This window comes from Hippocampus bargibanti, linkage group LG07 (assembly GCF_051943395.1).
Source record: "Hippocampus bargibanti isolate YZ-2025 linkage group LG07, ASM5194339v1, whole genome shotgun sequence".
Taxonomy (NCBI): domain Eukaryota; kingdom Metazoa; phylum Chordata; class Actinopteri; order Syngnathiformes; family Syngnathidae; genus Hippocampus; species Hippocampus bargibanti.
Window position 1 is genome coordinate 15,870,717 of NC_142740.1, and position 25,780 is coordinate 15,896,496.

The following is a 25,780-nucleotide window of genomic DNA, read 5'->3' on the forward strand; positions in this document are numbered from 1 at the left end:
TTTTATTCAAATGCGAAACACCAATAAAAATGACTTAGTGTCCAAAATCTGCAAAAAAATTGAGCTGCGAATTGGCCATTTTCAGAAAGTCCCGCCCCCAGTTCGTGACGGCACGCCAAGACGTCTTGCATTGCTGGAGAATCAAAACAATGGCTTCAGATTCGGAGAATATGCTTTCTTGTTACACATCCAGTTATAAATATGATTCAAATAGTTCTGAAGAGGGAAGCATACATGTTTGCAATCGATTAAATAATTTATTTGTACCATTTTGAGGCAAAATTGGGGAGAAAATAACCAGAAAAGAGGCACAAAATGGCGACCTCCTGTGGCCACCTCCGTTTCGACAGGCTGATAAATTCCTTATATGGAGCTTGGACGCCCTCTTCTGGCGGATTTTGGGTGCAACACGAGGTCCCCAGACCAAACAAGTACAGCAAAATACATTGACGTGATGGAAGGACCGCTACAATGCGTCTTTTTTACGGTCAGGGGCGGTCTTTTAGTGACGTCACGTACGGACTCGTCACCAACTCGAAAACAAGACTTACCGAATATTCAGCGCGAGTCTTAAAACGTAAAATATAGCTATATGCGGTGGAATCTTTGTAAAATACGCTCAGTGGAAGTCATTTGAAGCCATTTTACAAATTATGGACACAACTTGTCCGGAGACGTCGGTTGTCCTTTAAAACACACCTTGATACACATGCCACACACTTAAATCCGCATGGTTCAATTCCCCAAGAAAAGGAGATATTTTTTTAAACTTAAAAAAAATAGAAAACGAATTAGGCTGCAACAGACATTTGGCCCTTGACATTGTTTTTTTTTTCAATTCTTGTGCTGATACATATATGATTAAGAATATCCACCATGTAAACACGAGACACTTTAAAAATAAATAAATATATAAAATAAAGCCGAAGAACTTTTGATTCGATAGATCATATGCATAGAGCTCCAACTAACGCGGCAAGCACTCTCTGCCTGGGGGGAGCCTCAGAGGTTAATTTTGTCATCGATCTTATGATCTCATCATTTACATTTGGCCCACGGGGAACTGAAATGACCCCTGATCAGAAAAAAGTCTGCCCAACCCATCAAGGTCTTCCATTTTTCGTCCATGTCAGATGTACACTGTGCGTGGTGGGAAATCAAGAGCCCTTTTAGCATCGGTCACACTTGGCGGAGGGACAATGACTTGTGCTTGCTGTTGTTCGAACCAAGGGGGGTGCGGGTGAGGGGTTGGCACCTTCCACATGGAATGTGGATACTGTTGACAAAGACGGGGGAAACCATGACACGAGAAACACGCTATGATCTTGGCTTTGTGTTGGTTTCACTGGCAGGCAACTCACACATTCTCGTATATATACACATATATGTGCACTTTGTGTCATCACAAAGACGGCGGGTGAACAAGACAGAAGGCATTGAGGGTGTCAGGCGGTGTGCTCTGGTCCACCGTCTTAGATCTTCCCGAAACTACTGGAATTTTGCGTAAGACTCATGAATAGACTCCAAACTTTTTCCGTATAAATATAATCTGAACAAAAAAGTAAACCAGAAGAAACATGTTCGTCTGCCGTGCTTTGCTTCCCTGGGAACTTGGTTTCCTTTTGGCTGACGCATTTGAGCAACTATTTAGCTCTTTTCAGTAGACAAATTAAACCCTGTGCAGCCGAATGAGACGTGTGCAATGCCATGTGTGATTTTTTTTTTTTAGAACTGTCAGAAATGTTCCGGGACTGGTGTTGCCCAAATCACCAAACAGACAAACAAATACATCAACAAAAATCAATACATGAAAACAAACGCACACAAAATAAATGACAACAAATAAATATTTAGCTCAATAAGTCGATAGACAATAAATGAATAAAGTTTTCCCCTTCGGCATTTGTCAGATGATCAACCGGCACCTAAAGATCCTGAGTGTGTGAGAGGAGGCGAGCGTTGTGGTCGGGCAACGTGGCTGTTTAAAATGCTCTGAGCATCTGACAGTTCCTTGCCAAGAAGGGACATTGCCATGCTGTGGCATGATCCAATCGCTTTTTTTCCCCCTTCTTCTTCCCCCAACCTGAACTGAGTCATCGAGGGGACCTGTTTTGAAGATCCCAGAAAAATCCTTTGGGAGTTAGTTCATGGATTGGGGAATTATTTGAAGGGGAAAACTTGATTTGAAATAACAGTGGAGCCTTGATATACAAGTTGAACTCATTCGGTGACCGTGGGCATAATTTTAACCTTTCAACTCATGCTTCCCCATTAATTGCAATGCCAACAATTTGTCCCTCCCCCAACCTCAAATTTTCTTTCTGTAAGAACTATAATTTGTATTTTACAACACAAAAATACAGAAATAAATAAGAGTGAGCTGCAGTCAGCTGTTCAGAGGCAAAATAATGTGTCAGTTGCTCCACCGTTGGTGTTGGAATTGCTTGAAGCACGAGAACACCATTTCATTCCGCAAATGTTATTCATTAGCCCATCTGTGATGTTTCTGTTCGTGGTTTTTCTTTTTTTGGTAATCCTCAAATTTTAGTTTGAATTTTTGTCGTTAACTCAAATGGGAGTACAATGATATGTTGGCTTACGAACTTAATTGGTTCCCAGACAGAGTGTGTAAGGCGGAAAGTGTGTATCCCAAAAAATCATTTCACGTAGGAAATCATTAAAATGAGAATAATCCGTTCCCCATAAAACATAATTTTCTACTTTCTAATTTTCTAAGCCTTAAAACTACACAAAATATACCTTATTTTATGTATAATAAATGTTCTATGGTATTACAATTAAAGAAACAAACTGTACTGTATAATAAAGTTGTTTTCTTTACCTTTGTGATGGTCACCCAGGCTCTTTCAGGTCAAGAGCCTGGTTGTCATCCTCGATAGCTCACTATCTTTTCACTGCCATATAAATAATATAACTCTGTCTGCATATTTCCACCTCCGTAATATCAATCGTCTACGTCCCTCTCTCACTCCTCACTGCGCTGCTATCCTTATCCACAGTCTCGTCACCTCCTGCATCGATTATTGTAACTCACTTCTCTTCGGTGTCAATCAGAAATTTCTCCATAAACTCCAACTAGTCCAAAATTCTTCAGTCCGGATCATCACTAGAACCCCTCCTTTCACCACATTACTCCTGTCCTCCAGCAGTTCCACTGGCTCCTTGTTAAACTTCGGATTGAATTTAAAATACTTCTGTTTACATTCAAAACCCATCCATAACCTTGCCCCCCTTATTCGTCTGACCTGCTTCAAATCTCCGTTCCCTCTCAGTCCCTCAGATCCTCATCCTCCCTTCACCGCTATGTGCCCTCTGCCCGTCTCACCACGATGGGGTGCAGAGCTTTCAGCCGCTCTGCTCCCAAACTCTGGAATTCACTTCCACCTAACATCCGTAATATTGACTCCCTTCCTATTTTCAAGTCCCACCTCAAAACCCATCTGTTTAAAATTGCTTTCAATGTCTAGTTCAATCTGCTATTTTATTATTTATCATTTTACTTATGTAATATTAAGCAGATTCTTTACTTACAGACAGTGTAGGTGTTCAAATAGCTGACATGTTTCGGCGACTACTTCCGCCTTGCCGAAACATTTCAGCTATTTGAACACCTACACTGTCTGTAAGTAAATAATCTGCTTAATATTAGATATCAAGTAAACAGGATGAACTTAGTACAACATTTTATTTATGGTTTTATTGTTGTATGCTTTGTTTGTATTGTTTTCATTTTACCTTGTTCCTCAGCAATTGTGTTCTGTTTAGCTGGGTAGATAGCTTTTTGCATCAAGTGTATAGATGGCTTGTGCGGGTTGTTTGTGGAGCCTGATTGATGGGAATTTTAACCTTGCAGTCTACACTCTGCCTTTGAACTATCAAAGTTGAAATCCATTTTGTCACTCTCTCTCTGTCATCTGCCTATGTCTTTAATGTTTAAACCACCTCCCCTCACTGCTGCGTTCTTGACCAATCACGTGGCTTTAACCGGAGACTGGGGGCGGGGAATAGAGGACCAAAAAATGTCAGCTGCCATTTTCTTTTTGGAGAACGGCCTCACTCTCTCTCTCTGTCTGTAACCCCCCTCCCCGCCCCTCACTGCTGTGTTCTTGACCAATCACATGGCTTTAACTTAAGACTGGGGGTGGGCAATTGAGGACAAAAATTAGTCGGCTGCCATTTTCTTGTTAGAACAGGCTCGTTCGCGAATGACACATCACTCATTGTGGCGCTGCATGTGTATCCCGAAAAATAGTTTGTATGCCAAGGTAAAATTTTCATAAATTTAACATTCGTAAATCGAAAAGTTCGTAAACCGAGATATCACTGTACTGTCACACAGCCTGGTGTCAGTATTGTTGACTCTCTGTCAAACTGCATCTTGTTGTAGAGAGTTGAGCGATCGTCTCTCAATTTTTTTTGTGTGCAATTCAAAGTAACGCAAATCACTCAAACAAGAGCTCCTATCTGAAAAACCCCGTCGGCATGTACCTCAAGGGACCACTGTATATATTTTGCAACACCACTCCCGGAACTTCTCTGACAAACATCAACTGTTGATCACAAAAATGGCTGATGTGATCTCCGTGAGACGAATCCTCCGTTGGAATGAATGAATTTACACCACCAAGAGTTTCAGCCTCGACCTTCCTCGGCGGAGCGCTGGTCCGACTTGAGCTTGACAAACTCCTTGGCCACGTCGTCGTTGTTCCGTTGCGACAGGATGCGCAGCACGGTCAGACCCGTCTCGTCCATGTGGATGCGTTTGCCCAAGGGCAGCCAGCAGGCCACGCTGCCCTTGGAGGCCACGTCCTTCAGTTGCAGCACGGCCATGCCCACCGTGCGGTCCTCGCGGGCAAAGCAGTAGTCCTTCACGCACACCTGCAACTCGTAGCACTCGGGGCCCACCTCGCTGCTCAGCGTGCTGAAGGGAGAAAAATAAAAGGTGCTTCAACACAGAGAGAGCAAAGAAGCATTCCACAACCGTGATCTCATGAGCTCCCTTTAGTGGGGAGGGGTATCAAACCATATACTGTCATACCGCTTGCCTCGGAGGGCTCTTTGACTGAAAAAAAAAAAAAAAAAAAAAAAAAACCCCAAAACAAACGAAATAAATGATTTTAAAATAAAGGAATACATAAATAAACTAATTAATAGACACATTTCAAAAATAGTCACCTGTCTGTCATGATTACAAAAACAAAACAAACAAAATAAATAAATGACAAAACGAATAAATAAATAAATAAACTTTCTTGACTGAAAAAAACAACAAACAAATGACCTATCCCTCAGGACAAAACAAAATAAACAATTAAACACATGAATAAATAACCTCTCTTGACTGAAAAAATAAATGAATAAATAAATACACAAATAAATAAATTAATGACCTCTCTCATGACTGAAAACAAAACAAAAATAAATACATGACAAAACGAATAAACAAATATATAAATAAATTATCTCTCTTGACTGAAAAAACAACAACAAAATAAATACATGACCTATCATGACAAAAAAAACAACACAAAATAATAAAAAAAATAGATGCAAACATAAACAACAAAACAAATCAATAAATAAATAACCTCTCTTGACTGAAAGACAAACAAACAAAATAAAGACATAAAATAAATACATAAATACAGCAAATAAATAAGAAAATAGCAGTTTATTCAAGTATTCATTAAGTTACTGTCACAAGGGCTTTGAAAATGCTTGCAACATGTCTTTTATTTATGACATTAGATTTTTACATTTTGGAAGACATTTTTAGCGAGCACCATAGAAGTTGACATGCTTTATTTGCTTTCGCAGACTACATAAAATGATTTAGTGGCCCTGATCGGGTCAATAGGTATGGGCTCTCGCTATCACTGATCAAGCTCCGGCCAGACCTCTGGCAATGTGTTTCCCTCCCACGAGGGGGCAGCATTTGCCTTTTGTACAGCCGCACCCACTTCAAGCTCAGATAACTCCAGAACCATATAACTTACAACCAAAAACTCAATATTCTGTGGGTCCTGAAATGTGAGTGAAAATGACAAAAACCCTGGAACTGTAGTGGTCACATTTGTGCACATCATCTGGCAGTGAATGAGTTAAAATAGTTTATGACGATTTTGACTTAAATTTCATCCATCGATATTGGACTCAATGACGTAAAACATGGAATGATTCACTCCACCTGATCAAACAATGACGAATTTCCACATGACAAAACGTCGTCAAGATCACTCACAAGGTGAAGGTTTCGTTGTATTTGGGTGCCCAACTGTTGTTCTTGGATTTGGTGGCGTATTTGCGCTTCTTGTCACTGAGGTGAGGGCCGATGATGAAGACCTCCACGAACGGACGGAATATTCCTTGCGTCTGCCACCTCAGGTCGTTGGCAGCGACCACTGTCACACAAAAAAAAAACACAGACTGAGTGTCATTGACGTCAACGATTGCCTCTTCAAGACACGGGTGATCTATTGCATCTTCTGCATGCTCCTTGCAGGTGTTTTCATTTTTGGCTGTACCCACGTCAGACCATCATCATGACGACCGTGATCCTCGTACTTTGAGATCAATCTCATTTGACCGAAAGCATTTCTGAAGAGCATTGAGAGGAGAAAATAAAAACAACAAATAGTACCTTTCACGGTGACCTTGTGCTCGCCGGTATTGGGATGAGTAAAGATCTCCACATGGATGGATACCTCGCCCACCGCGTCATCCACACCGGACCCTGGTTGAAGGGACACACGGTAAATAAGCGGTTCAAGTTCCCTCTTCCGAAGCTCCAGATCCGAATGAAAACCGAAAACCGTTTCCATCTTGGAGGATTAGAAATGGGCAAATATTCGTGATGAGCATGTGAGAGGAGGACTTTAAGCAGAGTGGTGTGAAGCTGAGATGCAAATTAAAGCCGCTGTGAGTGGGCCTGCCACGACGGTGTTCCGTCATCAAATTCTTCGTAGAAGTTGTCGAAAAAAAAGGGTTCCCATGTTTCAGCAGTGGCAGAATTAACGATTTGTACTAGCGCCCACTCAGATGCAAGATTTGTGTTAGGATGCAGGGTGGTCCTGAAAAGGTAACGTTCAAGGTAGTCCACCTTCAGGACATGCAACAGGGGGAAGAAACAATGGGGTAGGTGATCAGACTAGACCATGTCTTCGTCTTGAGACATGGTGAAGCAGCATTTGGTTCATTGGCCGTGGATATTCTTGCTCACTCCATTCCAAGCAATATTTAATCGTCTCATTTTCTCATCCTGGGCAATCCAAGATGGCGGACTATACGGCAGTGTTTGCGGCGACATTTGAGCTTTGTTTTTACCATTCACAATGCTTGCTGTCTCCGTAACTGAGTCTCGATTGGTTTGAGCGACATTTCGACCGCTGCTCATGACCGAATGCACAGAATTACTCAGTCTTCTAAAAACCCAACCCGGAGCCATGGTTTAATAGACAAAACTTGCGCGGCTAGAAGGGGTGTCATAAATACAATACAATACAATACAATACAATACAATACATATTGATTTAGATTGTGTTTTAACAACAGCCGAAGCTGTAATAATCTGCTTCACATGGACAACTATCCTAGACAGGAAATGAAGCAGTCACAAAGTTAGTAGAAAGTACCAGGGAGTGAAACTAAGATCAAGTCCGAATCATGCTGAGTTAAATGCCAAAGAGTACAAGTGAATTTTGAGGCGTGTTTTAAAGATGGACAGTGAGGGGCCTTGTCGAAAGTTCAGTGGCAGGTCATTCCGGAGAGTGGGACCAGCAACGGAACAGGCTTGATTCACTATGAGCCTCCGTTTAGTTTTTGGCACATCTAATAATGGCTACTCAGCAGACCTGAGGTGCCGAAAAGGTGTGTAGGGGTGGATGAGCTTGGAGAGGTAAGGATGAGGCGAACTTAAGTGGAAAAAAGACAAAGACAAATGACAGATCTCTTATCAAATCTGGAAAAACGGCTGGTTGAACTACCAAAGCACAGTAAAAGAGGCCAAAAGAGAATATGTGTTGGACCTTATTCAGGCTAGACAACACAGCATACATATACTATTTAAAACCATCAATGCTGTACTCAAACCCGGCCTACTTGCTGGGAATTTTCACCCGAGATGTGCAACAGATTCCTCCAAATGACAATGGAGAATAAGTACGCTTGGTTTTATTGGATTTGACTGCAGCATTTGATACAGTGGATCACAGTATTCTGCTGTCTCGTTTGCAGCACATGGTGGGCATTGCAGGTATCACTCATGAGTGGCCTAAGAACTTTGGCTGCTCTGAGTCACATACCGCCCATCTGTCATGTGGTGTTTCACAAGGATCAATTTTGGGGCCTCTGCTGTTCTCACTATATCTCAGACAAGGTCTAAGTTTTACTTCTCGGTGCCTTCTACTATCTTGTGACTTGTTGCTTGTATATGATAGTTGATCCATGTACAACATTTTGAATGCAGCATTGTCTGTTTGAAAGTGCTTTACAAATACAGTTGAGTTGAGTGACCAGTAACTAACAAAATGACTACAATTAATAGTTTGTTCACAAAATACAAACATGAAATTGCTTAGTTTTTGTTTTCATTTTTTGAATTAGTATCATCAACAGGAAATAGGGCAAGGGATCGCGGACAATTTCATCTCAAGTGTTCCACTTGCCGCATCAGCGGTACAAATCCAGTGTCATGAGCCAGTTGACAGCTGGGCGGGGCCTCCGCTCCCGCCGTTCGCCAGCTGCTGTCAATTTCCTCCTCATTGACTGTGGACATTTAAACCCGACGCTGGCACTCACCCAGCGTCGGAAGATACTTCGCCTCGTGCCATGCCAGTACTTGGAACTTGTAGCAAGTACATCATTTGCTTCGCCCGAGGTATGATTTTAGCCACGAACGCGTTTGTTTATTGCACCGCGTCGTAGGTTATTTTGCACCCCCGTGTGCCACTTTATTTTCTTAGTTAGTGTGGTTGGGTGGATTGCCGCCACTCACCCACTAGCATTGTCAGTTTGTCATTTCTTGATTTTGTCTCACGAACTTTTTACCGGGTCCGCGTCTTTTCGGACCTGCGCTTTATGTTAATAAATCCATTGCCTGCACCTACGCTTCTGTCCTGCTTAGCGATCCACCGCCAATCCCACACGTTCCTGCTCGCCAGCTGCCACTGTCGCCGCCGGAACGTGACAGAATCTTCCGACCAACATGGATCCCGCAGACAGTAACCGAATCTTCTCCGTCCTCGCTCAGCAGGCGGAGCAGCTCGGTCAAGTGGTGCCCGCCATCGCGGAGATCCGCCGCGACATCACCCGATTAGCCCAACGGGTAGACAGACTTGAGACCAGCGGCGCTTTCGCCGCGGGGGCCGTCCCTCCCCAAACTTTGAGCCGCAAACCCAACATCCCACACCCCACCCGTTACGGAGGGGAGCCCGGACGCTGTGCGCAATTCCTGCTGCAGTGCTCCATAGTATTCGACCAGCAACCCTCCGTTTACACCACTGACGCGGCCAAAGTGTCTTACGTTACCAGCCTGCTTGCCGGACCCGCAGCCGCTTGGGCGTTGGCCGTCTGGGAATCTCGGCCGGAGCTCAGAGCCTCCTTCCCGGACTTCATCGGCGAGTTACGGCAGGTGTTCCATCACCCGGTGAGTGGGCAGGCAGGGGAGTCCCAGCTGTGGATCTGCCAGCAGGGCAACCGATCGGCGGCGGAATATTCCGTCGCCTTCCGCGTCCTGGCTGCCGCCAGCGGGTACGACGACCGCGCCCTGCGAGGGATGTTTCGGCGCGGGCTCAGCGCTGCGTTGAAGGACGAACTGGCTACCCGCGATGAGTGCTCCAGCCTTCGCGAGCTGATCTCCCTCACGTTGCAGCTGGACAACCGGATGCGAGACAGGGCCCGGGAGCGTGCTGCCCAGGCTAATCTCGAGCCGCCAGCAGGGACCCGAGGGGGTGCCCGGACCTTTCCGCGTGGGGGGCACGCGGCCGTGGAGCCGATGGAGATGGGGGGCGAAAGGGCCGCTGCGCGGGCGCCGGAGCGACGCAACACCGGCCCGGCATGCCAGCTCTGTGACAAGTTGGGTCACCGAGCCCCGGACTGTCCCAGTTGGGGGCTTCCCGGAAAGACCCCCAGTGACTGTAAGTTACCCCATCCACACAAACAACGGGTCCCCTTAAGGCCCGCGGGGGGGTTCACGTCGCGGAGACTGGAGCTGGATGCCGTAATACACGGTCCCACCAGGACAATGTCCGTTCGGGCCTTAGTGGACTCGGGGGCCGACGGCTGTTTTATAGACCCGCGCGTCGTGTCGGCGTTGGGTTGTCGGGTTGTTCAGCTGGGGGCGAGTCGGAGCGTACTCGATCTCGACGGTCGGTTACTCGCCGAGGTTACGCAAGAAACCGCGCCGCTTCGACTCGTACTCTCGGGCAATCACGTGGAATACCGGCGGTTTTTCGTGATGCATTCACGCTCGGTTCCCATCGTGCTCGGGTTGCCTTGGCTGGGGACCCACAATCCGGCCATTTCGTGGGACGGACCTACCATTCAGGGGTGGAGCCCCCTCTGCTACGCTCACTGCCTCCGGTCGGCCGCGGGCGGGTCGGCACCATCTCACAGCTACCCTAGGGAGGATATTAGCTTAGAGGGGGTACCGCCCTGTTACCACGACCTACGACAGGCGTTCAGCAAGGACCGCGCCCTGTCCTTACCACCGCACCGTCCCTATGATTGCGCCATTGACCTTCAGCCCAACGCTCCGTTTCCCAGTTCTCGTCTGTACAACGTCTCCCAACCCGAACAACAGGCTCTCCGGGACTACATTGACTCTTCGCTCGCGGCCGGGCTCATTCGGCCATCACGGTCACCCTTGGGAGCGGGGTTCTTTTTTATCGCCAAGAAGGATAAATCGTTGCGTCCGTGCGTGGACAATCGGGGACTCAACGAAATAACTATAAAGAACAAATACCCACTCCCATTGATTGACTCCGCCTTCGCGTCCCTCCAGGCCGCGACCGTTTTCACTAGACTGGACCTCCGGAGCGCTTATCATCTTGTTCGGGTTAAAGAGGGGGATGAATGGAAGACCGCATTTAAGACACCTCTGGGACACTTCGAGTACTTGGTGATGCCGTTTGGTCTCACCAATGCACCCGCTGTGTTCCAGAATCTTATTAATGACGTCTTGAGGGATTTTCTGACTATTTTCTGTTTTGTATATTTGGATGACATTTTAATTTTTCAGAGTCCCTTGAGGCACATCGCCAGCACGTCCGGCTGGTTCTGCAGCGGCTGCTGCAGAATCGACTATACATCAAAGCCGAGAAATGTGAATTCCACACCTCCTCCTTATCCTTCCTGGGCTTCATCGTGGAGCGGGGGCAGATCCGGGCTGACCCAGCCAAGACCGAAGCGGTAGTAGAATGGCCCACGCCCACCTCTCGAAAGCAATTACAACGCTTCCTGGGCTTCGCCAATTTCTACCGCCGCTTCATCCGGGACTACAGCCGGAAGGCCCTCCCTCTCACCCAACTCACCTCCACTAAGACCCCGTTCAGGTGGACGAAAGAAGCGGACGCCGCGTTCCGTCTGCTGAGAGAGGCGTTCTCTCACCCCCCAGTTCTCCGCCATCCAGACCCCAACGCCGCGTTCATTGTGGAGGTAGATGCCTCAGACTCAGGAGTTGGGGCAGTACTCTCCCAACGCTCCTCAGTCGACCAGCAGCTCCACCCCTGCGCCTTCTTCTCCCGCCGCCTCAGCTCCGCCGAAGCCAACTACGACGTGGGCAACAGGGAGCGGCTCGCCGTCGTATTGGCTCTTCAGGAGTGGAGGCACTGGCTCGAAGGGGCGAAGGAGCCGTTCACCGTGCTTACGGACCATAAAAACTTGGCGGTCATCCGGGCCGCCAAGAGGCTGAACGCACGCCAGGCACGGTGGGCGCTCTTCTTAACACGCTTCTCCTTCACCCTCACCTACTGTCCAGGAACCAAAAACACTAAGCCCGACGCCCTCTCGCGGATCCACGAGCCAGCAGACAAGGAAGACCTTGCGGAACCCATCCTGCCCGGCCGCCAGATCGTGGGGGCGCTCCAGTGGGAGGTCGAACGGAGGGTCATGGAATCATTAAAAGGTACCTCGACTCCCGATAAGTGTCCCACAGGCAGACTGTTCGTCCCCCAGTCGCTGCGCTCGGAGGTGCTCCAGTGGGGGCACGCATCCAAGGTGGCGTGTCACCCAGGGGTGAGCCGCACCGAGCACCTCGTCTCCCAGCGATTCTGGTGGCCGCGGCTCCACGATGACGTGGCGGACTTCGTTAAGGCCTGCCCGGAGTGCGCCTGTGGCAAGGTTTCCCATCAGCCTCCGGCAGGACTGCTCCGCCCCCTACCTCTCCCCCCGCGCCCTTGGTCCCACATATCAGTGGATTTCATCACCGGCCTCCCCCCATCCCGTGGTAAGACGGTCATTCTCACGATAGTGGACCGGTTTTCTAAGTCGGCACACTTCGTGCCATTGACCAAGTTGCCGTCCGCTATCGAGACGGCGACACTATTGGTCAAACACGTCGTCCGTCTCCACGGGATCCCCACTGACATCGTGTCGGACCGAGGGCCCCAGTTCGTATCCCGGGTCTGGAAGCATTTCTGCAGGTCCATGGGGGCGTCGGCCAGCCTGTCCTCCGGTTACCATCCACAGTCCAACGGCCAGACCGAGAGGAAGAACCAGGACCTGGAGGCGGCCCTGCGCTGCGTATGCCTTCATCGTCCTTCGGCCTGGTCCATCCATCTCCCGTGGGTGGAATATGCCCACAACACCCTGGTCTCCTCAGCCACAGGTCGGTCACCGTTTATGTCGGCTTATGGCTACCAGCCGCCGCTCTTTCCCACACAGGAAGGGGAGGTGGAGGTCCCGTCGATACAACACCATCTTCGGCGGGCCCATCGTGTATGGAGGGAGACCAGCCCTATCACGCACGGCGGTCCGGAACCAGAAGGTCGCGGATCGCCGTCGCCGTTCCGCGCCGGCCTACCAGGTGGGCCAGAAGGTCTGGTTGTCCACAAGGGACCTACGGCTGGCCAGGACCACCCCCAAATTGGGTCCGCGATTCGCGGGTCCCTTCACTGTGGAGGCCATCATCAACCCGGTCGCGGTCCGACTTCGGCTGCCCGCCTCCATGAAGATCCACCCGGTTTTCCATGTCTCCCTCATCAAACCGGTGAAGTCCAGCCCCTTGGCCCCCCCTCTTGCCCAACCCCCCCCTCGCAGATGGTGGACGGAGGACCGGCATACGCAGTGCGGGAGATCCTGGATTCACGCCGCAGGGGAAAGGGCATCCAGTACCTGGTCGACTGGGAGGGTTACGGACCGGAGGACCGTCAATGGGTTCTGCGAACCTGGATTCTGGACCCGTCGCTCCTGAGGGAATTCCACGAGGCTCACCCGTCTAAACCGGGTGGGCCGCCAGGAGGCGTCCGTTGAGGGGGGGGTTACTGTCATGAGCCAGTTGACAGCTGGGCGGGGCCTCCGCTCCCGCCGTTCGCCAGTTGCTGTCAATTTCCTCCTCATTGACTGTGGACATTTAAACCCGACGCTGGCACTCACCCAGCGTCGGAAGATACTTCGCCTCGTGCCATGCCAGTACTTGGAACTTGTAGCCAGTACATAATTTGCTTCGCTCGAGGTATGATTTTAGCCATGAACGTGTTTGTTTATTGCACCGCGTCGTAGGTTATTTTGCACCCCCGTGTGCCACTTTATTTTCTTAGTTAGTGTGGTTGGGTGGATTGCCGCCACTCACCCACTAGCATTGTCAGTTTGTCATTTCTTGATTTTGTCTCACGAACTTTTTACCGGGTCCGCGTCTTTTCGGACCTGCGCTTTATGTTAATAAATCCATTGCCTGCTTCTACGCTTCTGTCCTGCTTAGCGATCCACCGCCAATCCCACACGTTCCTGCTCGCCAGCTGCCACTGTCGCCGCCGGAACGTGACATCCAGAAGGACATGGCAACAGATGGATATTAATTTGAAATGTTTTAATTAGAGTCTTCACTCTGTCAACAGCAGCAGCCTGAGTGTGTGCGTGTTTGTTTTTTCAACCGGCCACCCACTAAACAAGGTGTCAGTGGGAGTTTGACGGCAGAGTGTTCCTGGCATGCTGGGCTCTCGTCGACTCTTCGGGAAGGATTATTGGATTGTTTCTCTCACTGCCAACTTCCAATGAGACCAAAGAGAACAGCAGGAGTCCATCTGGACCGCGCGACTCGATGGGAGAGTGTTGAGTAGAGATCAGAAAGAAACTTTTAGGGGTGGTGTACAGCAGGGCCTTATTTTAAGAACGATTGAAGTTCTGGTGTTCCACAAGGATTACTTCCAAGACTTAAAATGTTTCATGCCAGTGAGTGGCAAACATTAAAGTATGTATGGTGCATTCAAACTGCATGAAGAATTCCACATCTGGAGAGCATTTTTTTTGCTACCACTGAATAGTACAATAATAGCAAATAGTGAATAATAAAAATAAGTAGCAAATCCGCCGGTAGTTAAACTCATTCACTGACAGACAATGTGCAAAAATGTGTCCACTCCAGTGCCAGGGTTTTTGTCATTGTCGCTCGAATTCTGGGACCCACAGAATATTGAGTTTTAGGACTGCATAAACATTCAATACAGCGTAAGAAACCTTAGACTCTCTTCTTTCATCAGAAAAAAAAAGAGTTAATTCCTATGTTATATGGGTCTGGAGTTATATGAGCTAGAAATGAGGGCGGCTGTCCAAAATACAATGCAATACATGCATATTGGTTTATATAACGCTTTAACAGCTGAAGATGGGACAAAGCGCCAACATGGAAAAAAAAGAAATGGTGCCCCCTTTTTGAAGAGGAAAAAAACATTCCCAGAGGCCATGGCCAGCGCTTTATCGGCATCCAAACAATTTGATCAAAATATGTACCAATCAGTGCCACCATGCATACATTAACTGATGATATCAGAAGAAGCTAACACTAATAGCATTGCCATACCATATTAGGATTGATCGAGGGCAAGCGCATCACACTGCAGCTCTGCTCAACTTGGTGCTTCGACTTTGCTTATGTACAGTAGAGAGAAAATGGCAGCTTCTGTTACACTTTGTCCACACGTAGTCGCTTCTGTTACAATTTGTCCACACAAAATGTCCTCTTTGAAATTGAGGTTTGATACACATTCGCTCGGCCACCTCTTGTCACCCACGTGCACACACGTCGCTCGGGCCCCTCACGCTGACATGCTGCGTCAAATCTGCTCTACACTACTGATGCATTGGTATTATTCTTACCTGATGTCCGTGTGTCATGCTTTATTACCTGCTCATACATACTTAGTAAGTATGTATTCAGTGCAGCTCCATTTATACAGACATCAGCGCGTCCGGCGCATGCACAAATGCATAAAAGTTGTCAACGTTCTTGTTAATTCAATCAAAAGGACGGGGAAAGACCAATGTAGGAAAAGGGAGGGGAAAGTATATTCAGTCAATGCAGGCAGTGGCGATTTGGCGATACACGAAAGTGCAGGTGAAGTAGGGAATTCGGCGCAGACGCTTTCTAGTCATCCCGGATTTCTCAAAACCTTTTGAACTTGGGAGCCACGTACCCCTCTCTGGGTAAACGTCCTCACTAGCGGTGAAGCGCACCCCCTTGCCGCCGAACACTGGCCCACAGATGGGGCGGAAGGAGGGTGTGCACAGAGAAAGGAGAAAAAGAACATTAAAGACATTGGAAGGTCATTTTAAAAATGGGACTGCTGCTTTGACAGGCCATGTATTTTGTACCGGGGCCTTCGATGGGAGCTTACTCGATTCAATCCAATCCACCTAATGGTAATAACACTGTCGCATTATGAATACAGAAACCATCAATGGGACGTCACACGTTTTAATATATATAGTATGATAATATTTAAATACAATACATGAGACTCACTAAAAGCGCGAAATATTACTGTGGTTTCTGTCGTATAAGGGACTCACAGTATAAAGGTCATCTTCAACAAAAAGTTCTAAAACTGTTTTCATATGTAGGGCACACAACATTATAAGGAGCATAGAACAGAAGCTACAATAGTGGCTGCGTTTGCATTATGCATCCACCAGATGGAGCTCCACTAACGAGAATACAATTCCGCTTTTTTATTTAAATATGGAGCTTTCATAACCGCTGAAGCTGTAACAAAGCGATTTAAAATACAGCATTTAAAATACAAATCACAATGTTGATCCATATACAAGGCAGATCTGATTATATGGCGCAATGAATGCTTTTAGGTGCGCCTTAAAGTGCGGAAAATACAGTCAACGTGTTCTTATGGTCAGACCAGCCACATACGTGTTTTGCTCCTCGCAATTGGCCTTAACAACCGTTGTTCTGACTAACCAATCAAAAATGGCAACTTTACTTTGCACTAGCTAGCTGGCAGTCTGATGCTAATTAGAAATCTGATTGGAAAGTAATAAAAAAACTCCCATTGTTCAATGACGCACAAGCCAGCACAACACCACATTTCTGATGGTCCCATGGCAGCAAACGGAGCTTGAAATTTGATGACACGCACATACTGGAACCGGTGCATCCAACATACAAATAAAGAAGTAAAGCGAATAGACTGTTGTGAAAAATATACAGGTATATAAATAATTTACGCTGGAAAGGTAAGTCAGTGGTGATAACAGCAGCAGAAGAGGCCATGGGAATCTCAATACAACTGTTCAATATGTTCTCGCTCCTCCACTTCGACAGAGGCGCTCGGGGACATGACGGCTCTTATGTGATCGCTTTACAATCAAATCAATGGAGGCTGAGCGGTGAACAAGGGACAAACTGGAGGATGAATATTTGTTCTTTTCATTGAAAACAGTGCTTAGACTCTGTTAAACAAATCCTCTATGTGTTTGCCCCAGGCAGTGATGGCTACCAAGAGACTCAGCATTTCTAATGATTTGTCTCTTACAGCTTGTTTTACCACACACAATTTTAGAGTATAGAGAGCTGCGTTTGGAAAATGCTCGAGTAGAACTTCAGAGAATGACCTCGCAACCCCTGTGGACCAAAAAAATTAACTTCAAGGGAGGGAAGAAAAGGTCAATGGAGTTACCTTGTGTATTCTGTGACTGGACAAAGGTCTTAATAAGTTTGTCTGTAGCCTGTGTGTAAAGGGACAGGGCGTAGTGAAGGGACAGCAAGTCAGGGCTTTTTTCCAGGAACGTCTTCTTTAGACCAACGCCACCAGCATGGAAATATTGCTGACAAACACAAAGAGAGTAGCTGTTAACCAACGGCCCCATTTCGAAGAGCCATATGATACAATAGCTTATGAATCTGAATACCCGAATAAAGGTGTCTCTAAAAACAACTTATTTCGATTCCTTTTGTTCAAGCATTAAAGGATAACCAACATCACTTTTTTGTTTCCTAACTGACATCAGAATTTTTTTTATAACATCTGAAATACCCAAAACACGCAGTATGATATTTTTAGTCAAATGCAAAACACCAATAAAAATGACTCAAAGTGTCTAAAAAGTACTTCAATTTGAAACCGGAAGTGGCCAGTTTCAGAAGGTCCCGCCCCCATGTTCGTGGTGTCATGGCAAGACATCTTGCCTTGCTCGAGAATCAAAACAATGGCTTCAGATTCGGAGAAGATGCTTTCTTGTTACTCATCCATTTATGAATGATTCATATCGTTCTGAAGAAGAAAGCATACATGTTTGCAATCGATTAAAGAATGTATTCCGTGTCATTTTGAAGGGGGAAATGTAGCACCGAATGTGTGTTATCTGGAGGAGGAAATGTGGCACCGAAAAGAGAGCGACAAAGCTCAGTGGAAAGCGCCGTGGAAACGGGCTGATTAATTCCTTACAATTTTTGTCAGTGAATATCAAATAGATGCTCGGTGCCACACACAAGGATTCACCATCGCGTTATTTATGTGTTTTCCTTGTAATTTCGCCATCAACACACGGATCAACACTGTCACATCTCGTTGCCATCCTGGGCGCGCCCCGCCCCTCCTGTCACCTCCTCCGCCAATCATGTGAGACGGCCCCTCCAATCATCATTCACCTGGGTTCCCACAGCTGATTGTCATTCACTGATTGTGCCTTCTGTCTATATCTGCCTATCGCTCACTACCGTTCTCTGTCGGAGTATTTTTGGATGTCGCCGTCACCACTACCGTGTTACCAGGTCTGCCATTGTTAGTTCCTCCACGCTTCCCTGTTTGTTATTTTTGATGCATGTTTCAGTAAAGACTCTAGCTCCTTCCAAGCCTGTCACGCCGTGTATTTCGGGTCCTTCCCCTTTGCCAAACCCCGTCGCTCGAGTCCTGCCTTTTTCGCACTCGAGCGTCGTCACACAATACTCCGACCACCCATGGACCCCACCGGCGATGACAGGTATTTTTCCGCCCTTGTTCAAGAGGCGGAGCGTTCGAGCCAGCTGGCCCAGGCGATCGAGGAAATGCGCCACGTTACTTCCTCGCTGGCTCAACGCCTCAAGGAGATGGAAACATGCATCGCCACCCTCACCGTCCCTTCCCCCCCGCCCATGGGCAGGCGCAATCCACCGCTGCCCCAACCCTCGCGCTACGCAGGCGAAACCGGGCGCTGCGCTCAATTCCTCATGCAGTGTGCGCTCGTGTTTGAACAACATCCGGACGCCTACGTTAGCGATGAGGCTAAGGTAGCCTTCATCACTAGCCTGCTCGCGGGAGAAGCCGAAACATGGGTGCTGGCTGTACGAGAGTCCCGACCGGAGCTGTGCGCCTCATATCAGGACTTCGTGGCCGAGATACGCCGGGTGTTTCACCATGCGGTGACGGAGGTCGAGGCGGAAGGGAGAATCCTCGACTGCGTCCAAGGGGCCCGTTCGGCCGCAGAATACTCCGTCGCTTTCCGGATCCAGGCCGCTGGCAGCGGCTACGGCGACCGAGCGTTGAGGGGGGTGTTCCGTCGCGGCTTGAATTCCGACCTAAAGGACGAGTTGGCTACCCGCGACGCCGGCACCACCTTCGACGACCTCGTCGAGATAGTCATCGGCTTGGATCATCGTCTCCGGGAGCGGCGAAAGGAGCTAAGCGACCGACGGCCCGAGGAACCCCGAAGTCGACCTTGGTCGACCACACCCGGCAGCGACCGCGCGCAGCCCCAGGAGGGACTCCCCGAACCTATGGTGATAGGGGGGGGGAGACGACCGCGCCAACCCGAGGGCTCGTCGCACCCGAGGCCCCCAGCCAAGGACCTACGGCCCATGTAAGTCCCCACCGAAACGGCGACCGTTGGGGGCTAAGTCCACGACACCTGTCACGCGGTTGGAGCTGGAGAGCGAACTATTTGGCCCCTCCAGCTCCCAAACAGTGCGGGCGCTAGTTGACTCGGGGGCCGACGGGTGCATCATCGACCCCCAATTGGCCGACTTATTGGGCTGCCAACTCATCGATCTCCTTCCCCCTAAGGAGATCGTCGACCTGGATGGCCGACTGTTAGCCCGGGTCACCCACCTCACGGCCCCACTTAAGCTCCGAGTGGCGGGCAACCATGTGGAGCACCGCCAATTTTTTGTTATGCCCTCCCGGAACGCGCCATTGGTTTTGGGTCTCCCTTGGCTCAAGGCCCATGACCCGTCCATTTCTTGGGAGGGCCCCACCATCCAGGGCTGGAGCCCCTACTGCTACGCCAACTGCCTGCGGTCGGCAACGGCAGGACGAAACCCCTCCCGCGGGGGCCCGCCCGAGGCTATCTGCCTCAAGGGCGTGCCACAGTGCTACCACGACCTGCGGGAGGTGTTCAGCAAAGACAACGCCCAATCCCTGCCGCCCCACCGACCGTATGACTGTGCTATTGACTTGCAGCCAGGGGCTCCATTGTCGGACTCCAGACTTGACCATATTTCACAACCGGAACGGGAAGCCCTGAGCACTTACATAGACTCCTCTCTAGCGGCGGGACTCATTCGCCCTTCGCGTTCTCCGCTGGCCGCAGGGTTTTTCTTTATCGATAAGAAGGACGGATCCCTGCACCCATGCGTTGACTACCGGGGCCTGAACGACATCACCATCCGTAACAAATACCCTCTCCCCCTCATGGATTCGGCCTTCGCGCCCTTTCAGTCCGCCACCATTTTTTCCAAATTAGATCTGCGTAGCGCTTACCATTTGGTCCGTATCCGTGAGGGGGATGAATGGAAAACAGCATTTAAAACACCTTTAGGGCACTTTGAATATCTGGTGATGCCGTTCGGGCTCACGAACGCGCCCGCCGTTTTCCAAAATTTGATAAATGATGTGCTCAGGGACTTCCTCAATGTTTTTGTTTTCGTGTACCTGGATGACATTCTTATTTTTTCTCGCTCTACAGAGGAGCACCGGCAACACGTCCGACGGGTCCTGGCGCGGCTCCTGCAAAACCGGCTCTACGTGAAGGCAGAGAAGTGCGACTTCCACGTCCGCTCTCTGTCTTTCCTGGGGTTCGTCGTGGAGCAGGGGCAGCTCAGGGCCGACCCCACCAAAACCAAAGCGGTGGTGGAGTGGCCGATCCCAAAGACGCGCAAGCAGCTTCAGCGGTTTTTGGGGTTTGCCAACTTCTACCGCCGCTTCATTCGCGGGTATAGTCAGAAGGCACTCCCCCTCACTAACCTCACGTCCACCAAGCTCCCTTTCAGGTGGACTCCCGATGCTGAGGGGGCATTCAACCGCCTCCGTCGTGCCTTCACCAACCCCCCCGTCCTGCGTCATCCCGACCCGGACCTTCCGTTTTCGGTCGAGGTGGACGCATCCGAGTCCGGAGTAGGGGCCGTCCTGTCTCAGCGCTCTCCCACCGACCAGAAGCTACGCCCATGCGCCTTCTTCTCCCGCCGGCTCAGCCCCGCCGAGGCCAATTATGACGTCGGCAACCGGGAACTGCTGGCGGTCGTCCTGGCCCTGCAGGAGTGGAGACACTGGCTTGAGGGAGCTAAACACCCCTTCACCGTCTATACGGATCACAAAAACCTGGCGGCCATCCGGTCGGCCAAGAGACTTAACTCTCGGCAGGCCCGATGGTCACTCTTCCTCACCCGTTTCGACTTTTCTCTCACCTACTGCCCAGGGTCACAGAACACCAAGCCCGACGCCCTATCCCGCATCCATGAGCCGGCAGAAAGGGAGGAGACCACCGCCAACATCCTGCCGGCCCAGCGCATCCTGGGCGCCCTGAGGTGGGAGGTTGAGAGAAAAGTCCAGCAAGCCCTGGGAACTACCACCATCCCCAGGGGCTGTCCCAAGGATCGCCTGTTCGTCCCCCCCCCCCCCTACGCACTGAGGTGCTCATCTGGGGGCACACATCTAAGATAGCCTGCCACCCGGGGGTCAACAGGACGATCCAACTCATCGCCCAACGGTTCTGGTGGCCGGGGTTCAGGAGGGACATCACCCTCTTCGTGAAGGCCTGCCCGACCTGCGCCCGTGGGAAGGCCTCCCACCAGCCCCCGGCCGGACTCCTCCAGCCCCTACCGGTTCCGTCCAGACCCTGGTCCCACATCTCCGTCGACTTCGTGACAGGCCTCCCCCCCTCCCGTGGCAAGACGGTCGTCCTCACCGTAGTGGACCGATTCTCCAAGTCGGCCCACTTCGTTCCGTTAACCAGGTTGCCGTCCGCCACCGAGACGGCTCAACTCCTGGTTAACCATGTCGTCCGTCTCCACGGGATTCCGACGAACATCGTGTCGGACCGGGGACCGCAGTTCGTGTCCAAGGTATGGAAGCGTTTCTGTCGGTCCCTAGGGGCATCGGCGAGCCTGTCGTCTGGTTACCACCCCCAGACCAACGGACAGACGGAGGAGGTCTGGCTATCCACGAAGGACCTTCGGCTGGCAGGGTCCTCGGCCAAGCTGGGCCCACGCTTCACGGGTCCCTTCCCCATTGAGGCCATCCTCAGCCCGGTCTCGGTGAGGCTCCGGCTACCACCCACCATGCGGATCCACCCCGTCTTTCATGTTTCCCTCCTCAAGCCAGTGGAGACCAGCCCCTTAGCCCCCACGTCCGCCCCCCCACCTCCCCCCCCCCCCCCCCCCGGATATTGGACGACGGACCAGTCTACACCGTGCGGGAGATACTGGACTCCAGGCGCAGGGGCAGAGGAGTGCAGTACCTGGTCGACTGGGAGGGCTATGGACCTGAGGAACGTCAATGGGTCCCACGTTCCTGGATCCTTGGCCCATCTCTCACCCGGGCGTTCCATGCGGCTCACCCATCCAAACCTGGTGGGCCGCCGAGAGGCGTCCCTTGAGGGGGGGGCACTGTCACATCTCGTTGCCATCCTGGGCGTGCCCCGCCCCTCCTGTCACCTCCTCCGCCAATCATGGGAGACGGCCCCTCCAATCATCATTCACCTGGGTTCCCACAGCTGATTATCATTCACTGATTGTGCCTTCTGTCTATATCTGCCTATCGCTCACTACCGTTCTCCGTCGGAGTATTTTTGGATGTCGCCGTCACCACTACCGTGTTACCAGGTCTGACATTGTTCGTTCCTCCACGCTTCCCTGTTTGTTATTTTTGATTCATGTTTCAGTAAAGACTCTTGCTCCTTCCAAGCCTGTCACGCCGTGTATTTCGGGTCCTTCCCCTTCGCCAAACCCCGTCGCTCGAGTCCTGCCTTTTTCGCACTCGAGCGTCGTCACAAACACGAAGTTTTCAGACCAAACAAAGTATTGCAAAATGCATTGAGGTGATGCAAGGTATGTCCTTTCTCGCGGAGAGGCGTTCCTTCGGTGACGTAGGGTGAGGACTTGTCACCAACTCATAAACAAGACTTCCGGAATATTCAGCGTGAGTCTTAAGACATAAAATATAGCTATATGCGTTGGAATCTTTGTAAAATACGCTCAGTAGAAGTCATTTGAAGCCATTTTACAAATTATGGACACAACTTGTCCGGAGACATCGGTTGTCCTTTAAGGATGTTTGTGTTTTGTCTATATACGAAGTGCAGCGCGAAAGCTAAAAAAATTACGCTTAACATGGAACTTGTCAAGTTGAGCATCAAGGCCCCGATTTACCAGATCATAAAGAGCAGGTGGTAAATTCCATTTTTCAAGTGTGCTAATGTGTCATGCAACATGCAACAGGTGCAAAAGTGCCCCACTATCATCAATTGTCACATTTCGCTGAAACAAAGAGTTTGAAGTTGAAATGACATGACAGCTTCTTATGTCTGGATCCAGGATTTCATTCAACTGACCATTACTGCTTGTCCCAAGTCTATTTTTGGTATTTTTGCTCAGTGTTCAGATTGACATAAAGCAAGTGCATCATAAATGTTGAAGGACCAGCAGCACGCTAATAATAAAAAAAGACTGTAGTCCATGTATTCATACCTTGATGGTGTCCAGGGCCAGTTCTATGACTGCACACTGCTTGGGGGTTAGAGCTTTGGCCTCTTCGCGAACCATGTGCTCCTGGACAAGAATTAGCATGATTAGGGAGACTCTTGAATTACAAAAAAAAAAAAAAAAACACACACACAGCATCATAAACAAAGATGATGTTTACTTGATAGATTTGATTTTCACAATCCCACCCGCATCACGTTCTCGTCTCTTTTTACAGTTTTTAAAAATTGTCCATACAGTTTGGAAATGTTTCGATGAGCTCCATGTGGAACTGACGACTGCTCCAGTTTTTGAGAAAAATTCACACAGAATTGGATTGGTATTCAGAGCGGGTGTGCTCAAGCCCACACATCCTCATTATGCTCAAAGCGTTCTTTTTACTCTGGAGAAAAGGAGCCGGAGAAAAAGTACCTTTGTGTGACTGGTTTCAGCAAGGTTATCGTTTTTTTTTTTTAATTATCTCGCATTCATCCGCATTCTCTCTTCCCAGAATGTATTTAGCTCAGCAGACAGCTAGCTATTCGGCAAATCAAGGTGTTTGCTGTAATATTACACCATCAAACCATTTTTACTTTGGGACACAACAGTGACATATACAAAGCCATATCCAACAATAGTCACAGGCAAACATTTTCTCTGTTCTGTGGAAACAATTCCACTTGCTGAAGATTAGCTTGAGTATATCTTTCTGACTAGCTACTTCTTGAAGGTAGTCAAAAACCTGTCATATTATGAAGGCTAAGGAAAGCAAGCCACAATAGGCAATGTGGCTCATAAAATTGAGTTAATTTAGTTAGTGTGGCTTATACAACAATACGCTCAACAGACATATCAACGTCGAAAAGAAATATTTGGCAGCACCTTCAACTTGGAGAGTTGACCCAGCTCCTTGGCAGCGTTAAAGATGAGCTGAGTGCCCTGCAGGGAGAAAGAGAGAAAAGGGAAAAAGAGGAAAAAGGAATGATGTGCGTCTAAAAGTGTGTGACCATGATAAAAGTACAATACAAGGCAGCATTACACAGAAGACAGTGACATACATAAACAGTCACCTCTTTTCAAAATGTCATACTATTATTCCCCCTCCATGTTCCCAAACACTTGGCTGCACACACACCATTCACGCACAGTAAATACGGACACACATATAACAGGAGATAATTTATTTAACACGACTGTAATGTATTTCATCATAGTCCATGTTTATTACTGAGTGAATAGATCCCTATTTGTGCTTCAATATACACTTTGGACGACACCGGGGTTATGATTTGGCCTTTATACAGTAACACAATCAATCTGTAAAACTCGAGAGGTCGACAATCGGAGAAAATTGGTTCAAAACAGACAAAATGTTGTGTTACAAAAATTACAATTACCACATTCACTACTTCTGATTCTTTGCCCCCCCAACTCTGCCAATCAATCTCGGTAACCTGCCTTGCACCCTCCTGATCACCATCATCTGCCAGATTGTTCAATGCGCTACCACACAAGATTCTCGAGCACTTTTCAGTAAATTATTCTTTCGTCGATGGCTTTGTCTGCCAAGACTTTGGTGTTGTCATTCTCCAGGTAATACCCTCAGTTTGCCTCCCGACCAGTTGTTATTAAAAGTCTATTACAACGACATGATTCATGTGATCGAGTGAAATGTTGTTTGAATTCCACATGGACTCCTGTTACAAAATTGCCTCACCCCGAACATTAAAAAATACGCAAGTAGCCTCTGGAAAGGAACGCATCCTACATCACGCAGGAAATGCCATAGTTTGCAAAACAACCTACCTTATATCTGAAAAACTACACTTTAATCACATTCGGATGTTTATATCAAAATCACTGTGGAGAGACAAAGACACAGAGAGAAGACATGGAGGAGGGAGAGAGAGAGGAAGTGGTTTAGTCCTTACGTCGCTGTGAGAAGCGCTCTTCAGCCTCCCCTGGAAAGAGAGCACGTGGTTAATACACAGAGAACTCGCCAATTACTGAACTCTCATTGGCAAGATGAGGCACCATTTTGGGATGTGGTCTCATTGCACCTAATGGCCCCTCCTTCATTTGTCATTTAGCACACTCTCCAAAGTAACCGCCGTCTGTCCAATCCTCGATGACAATCATAGAAATTTGCTTTGCTTTATTGGCCGGATTTGCATTATAGCAACTCACGCGTATCATTGAAAATAAAACTTTGCGTGGAAGAGGAAAAAAATACTACATATGTTTTTTTGTGACTCGAAAAAGAATACGGCTATATTTGCATTATATAATTGGAGTTTATTTTCTAGAAGCCTTTCCCAAAATATTGCAATGTTTTTTTCACATGCCATACAATAAGGGTTTTTTGGGGGTTGATAATGTTTG

The 25,780-nt window shown here is 48.6% G+C and overlaps 1 protein-coding gene across 1 annotated transcript in view; it reads right to left on the reverse strand.

Moving 5' to 3' along the window:
• Positions 1-42: 42 nt before the first annotated feature.
• Positions 43-25,780, reverse strand: part of unc13a (unc-13 homolog A (C. elegans)) — a 60,107-nt gene continuing 34,369 nt past the window's right edge. The window contains exons 37-44 of the mRNA XM_089001801.1: positions 25,330-25,359; positions 24,281-24,337; positions 23,405-23,485; positions 17,145-17,292; positions 15,648-15,704; positions 6,662-6,754; positions 6,263-6,422; positions 43-4,942 (exon numbers count right to left, since the gene is read on the reverse strand). Of these exons, the coding sequence (XP_088857927.1) occupies positions 4,654-4,942; positions 6,263-6,422; positions 6,662-6,754; positions 15,648-15,704; positions 17,145-17,292; positions 23,405-23,485; positions 24,281-24,337; positions 25,330-25,359 (915 nt within the window). The 3' untranslated portion in view covers positions 43-4,653. The remainder of the gene's footprint in view (positions 4,943-6,262; positions 6,423-6,661; positions 6,755-15,647; positions 15,705-17,144; positions 17,293-23,404; positions 23,486-24,280; positions 24,338-25,329; positions 25,360-25,780) is intronic.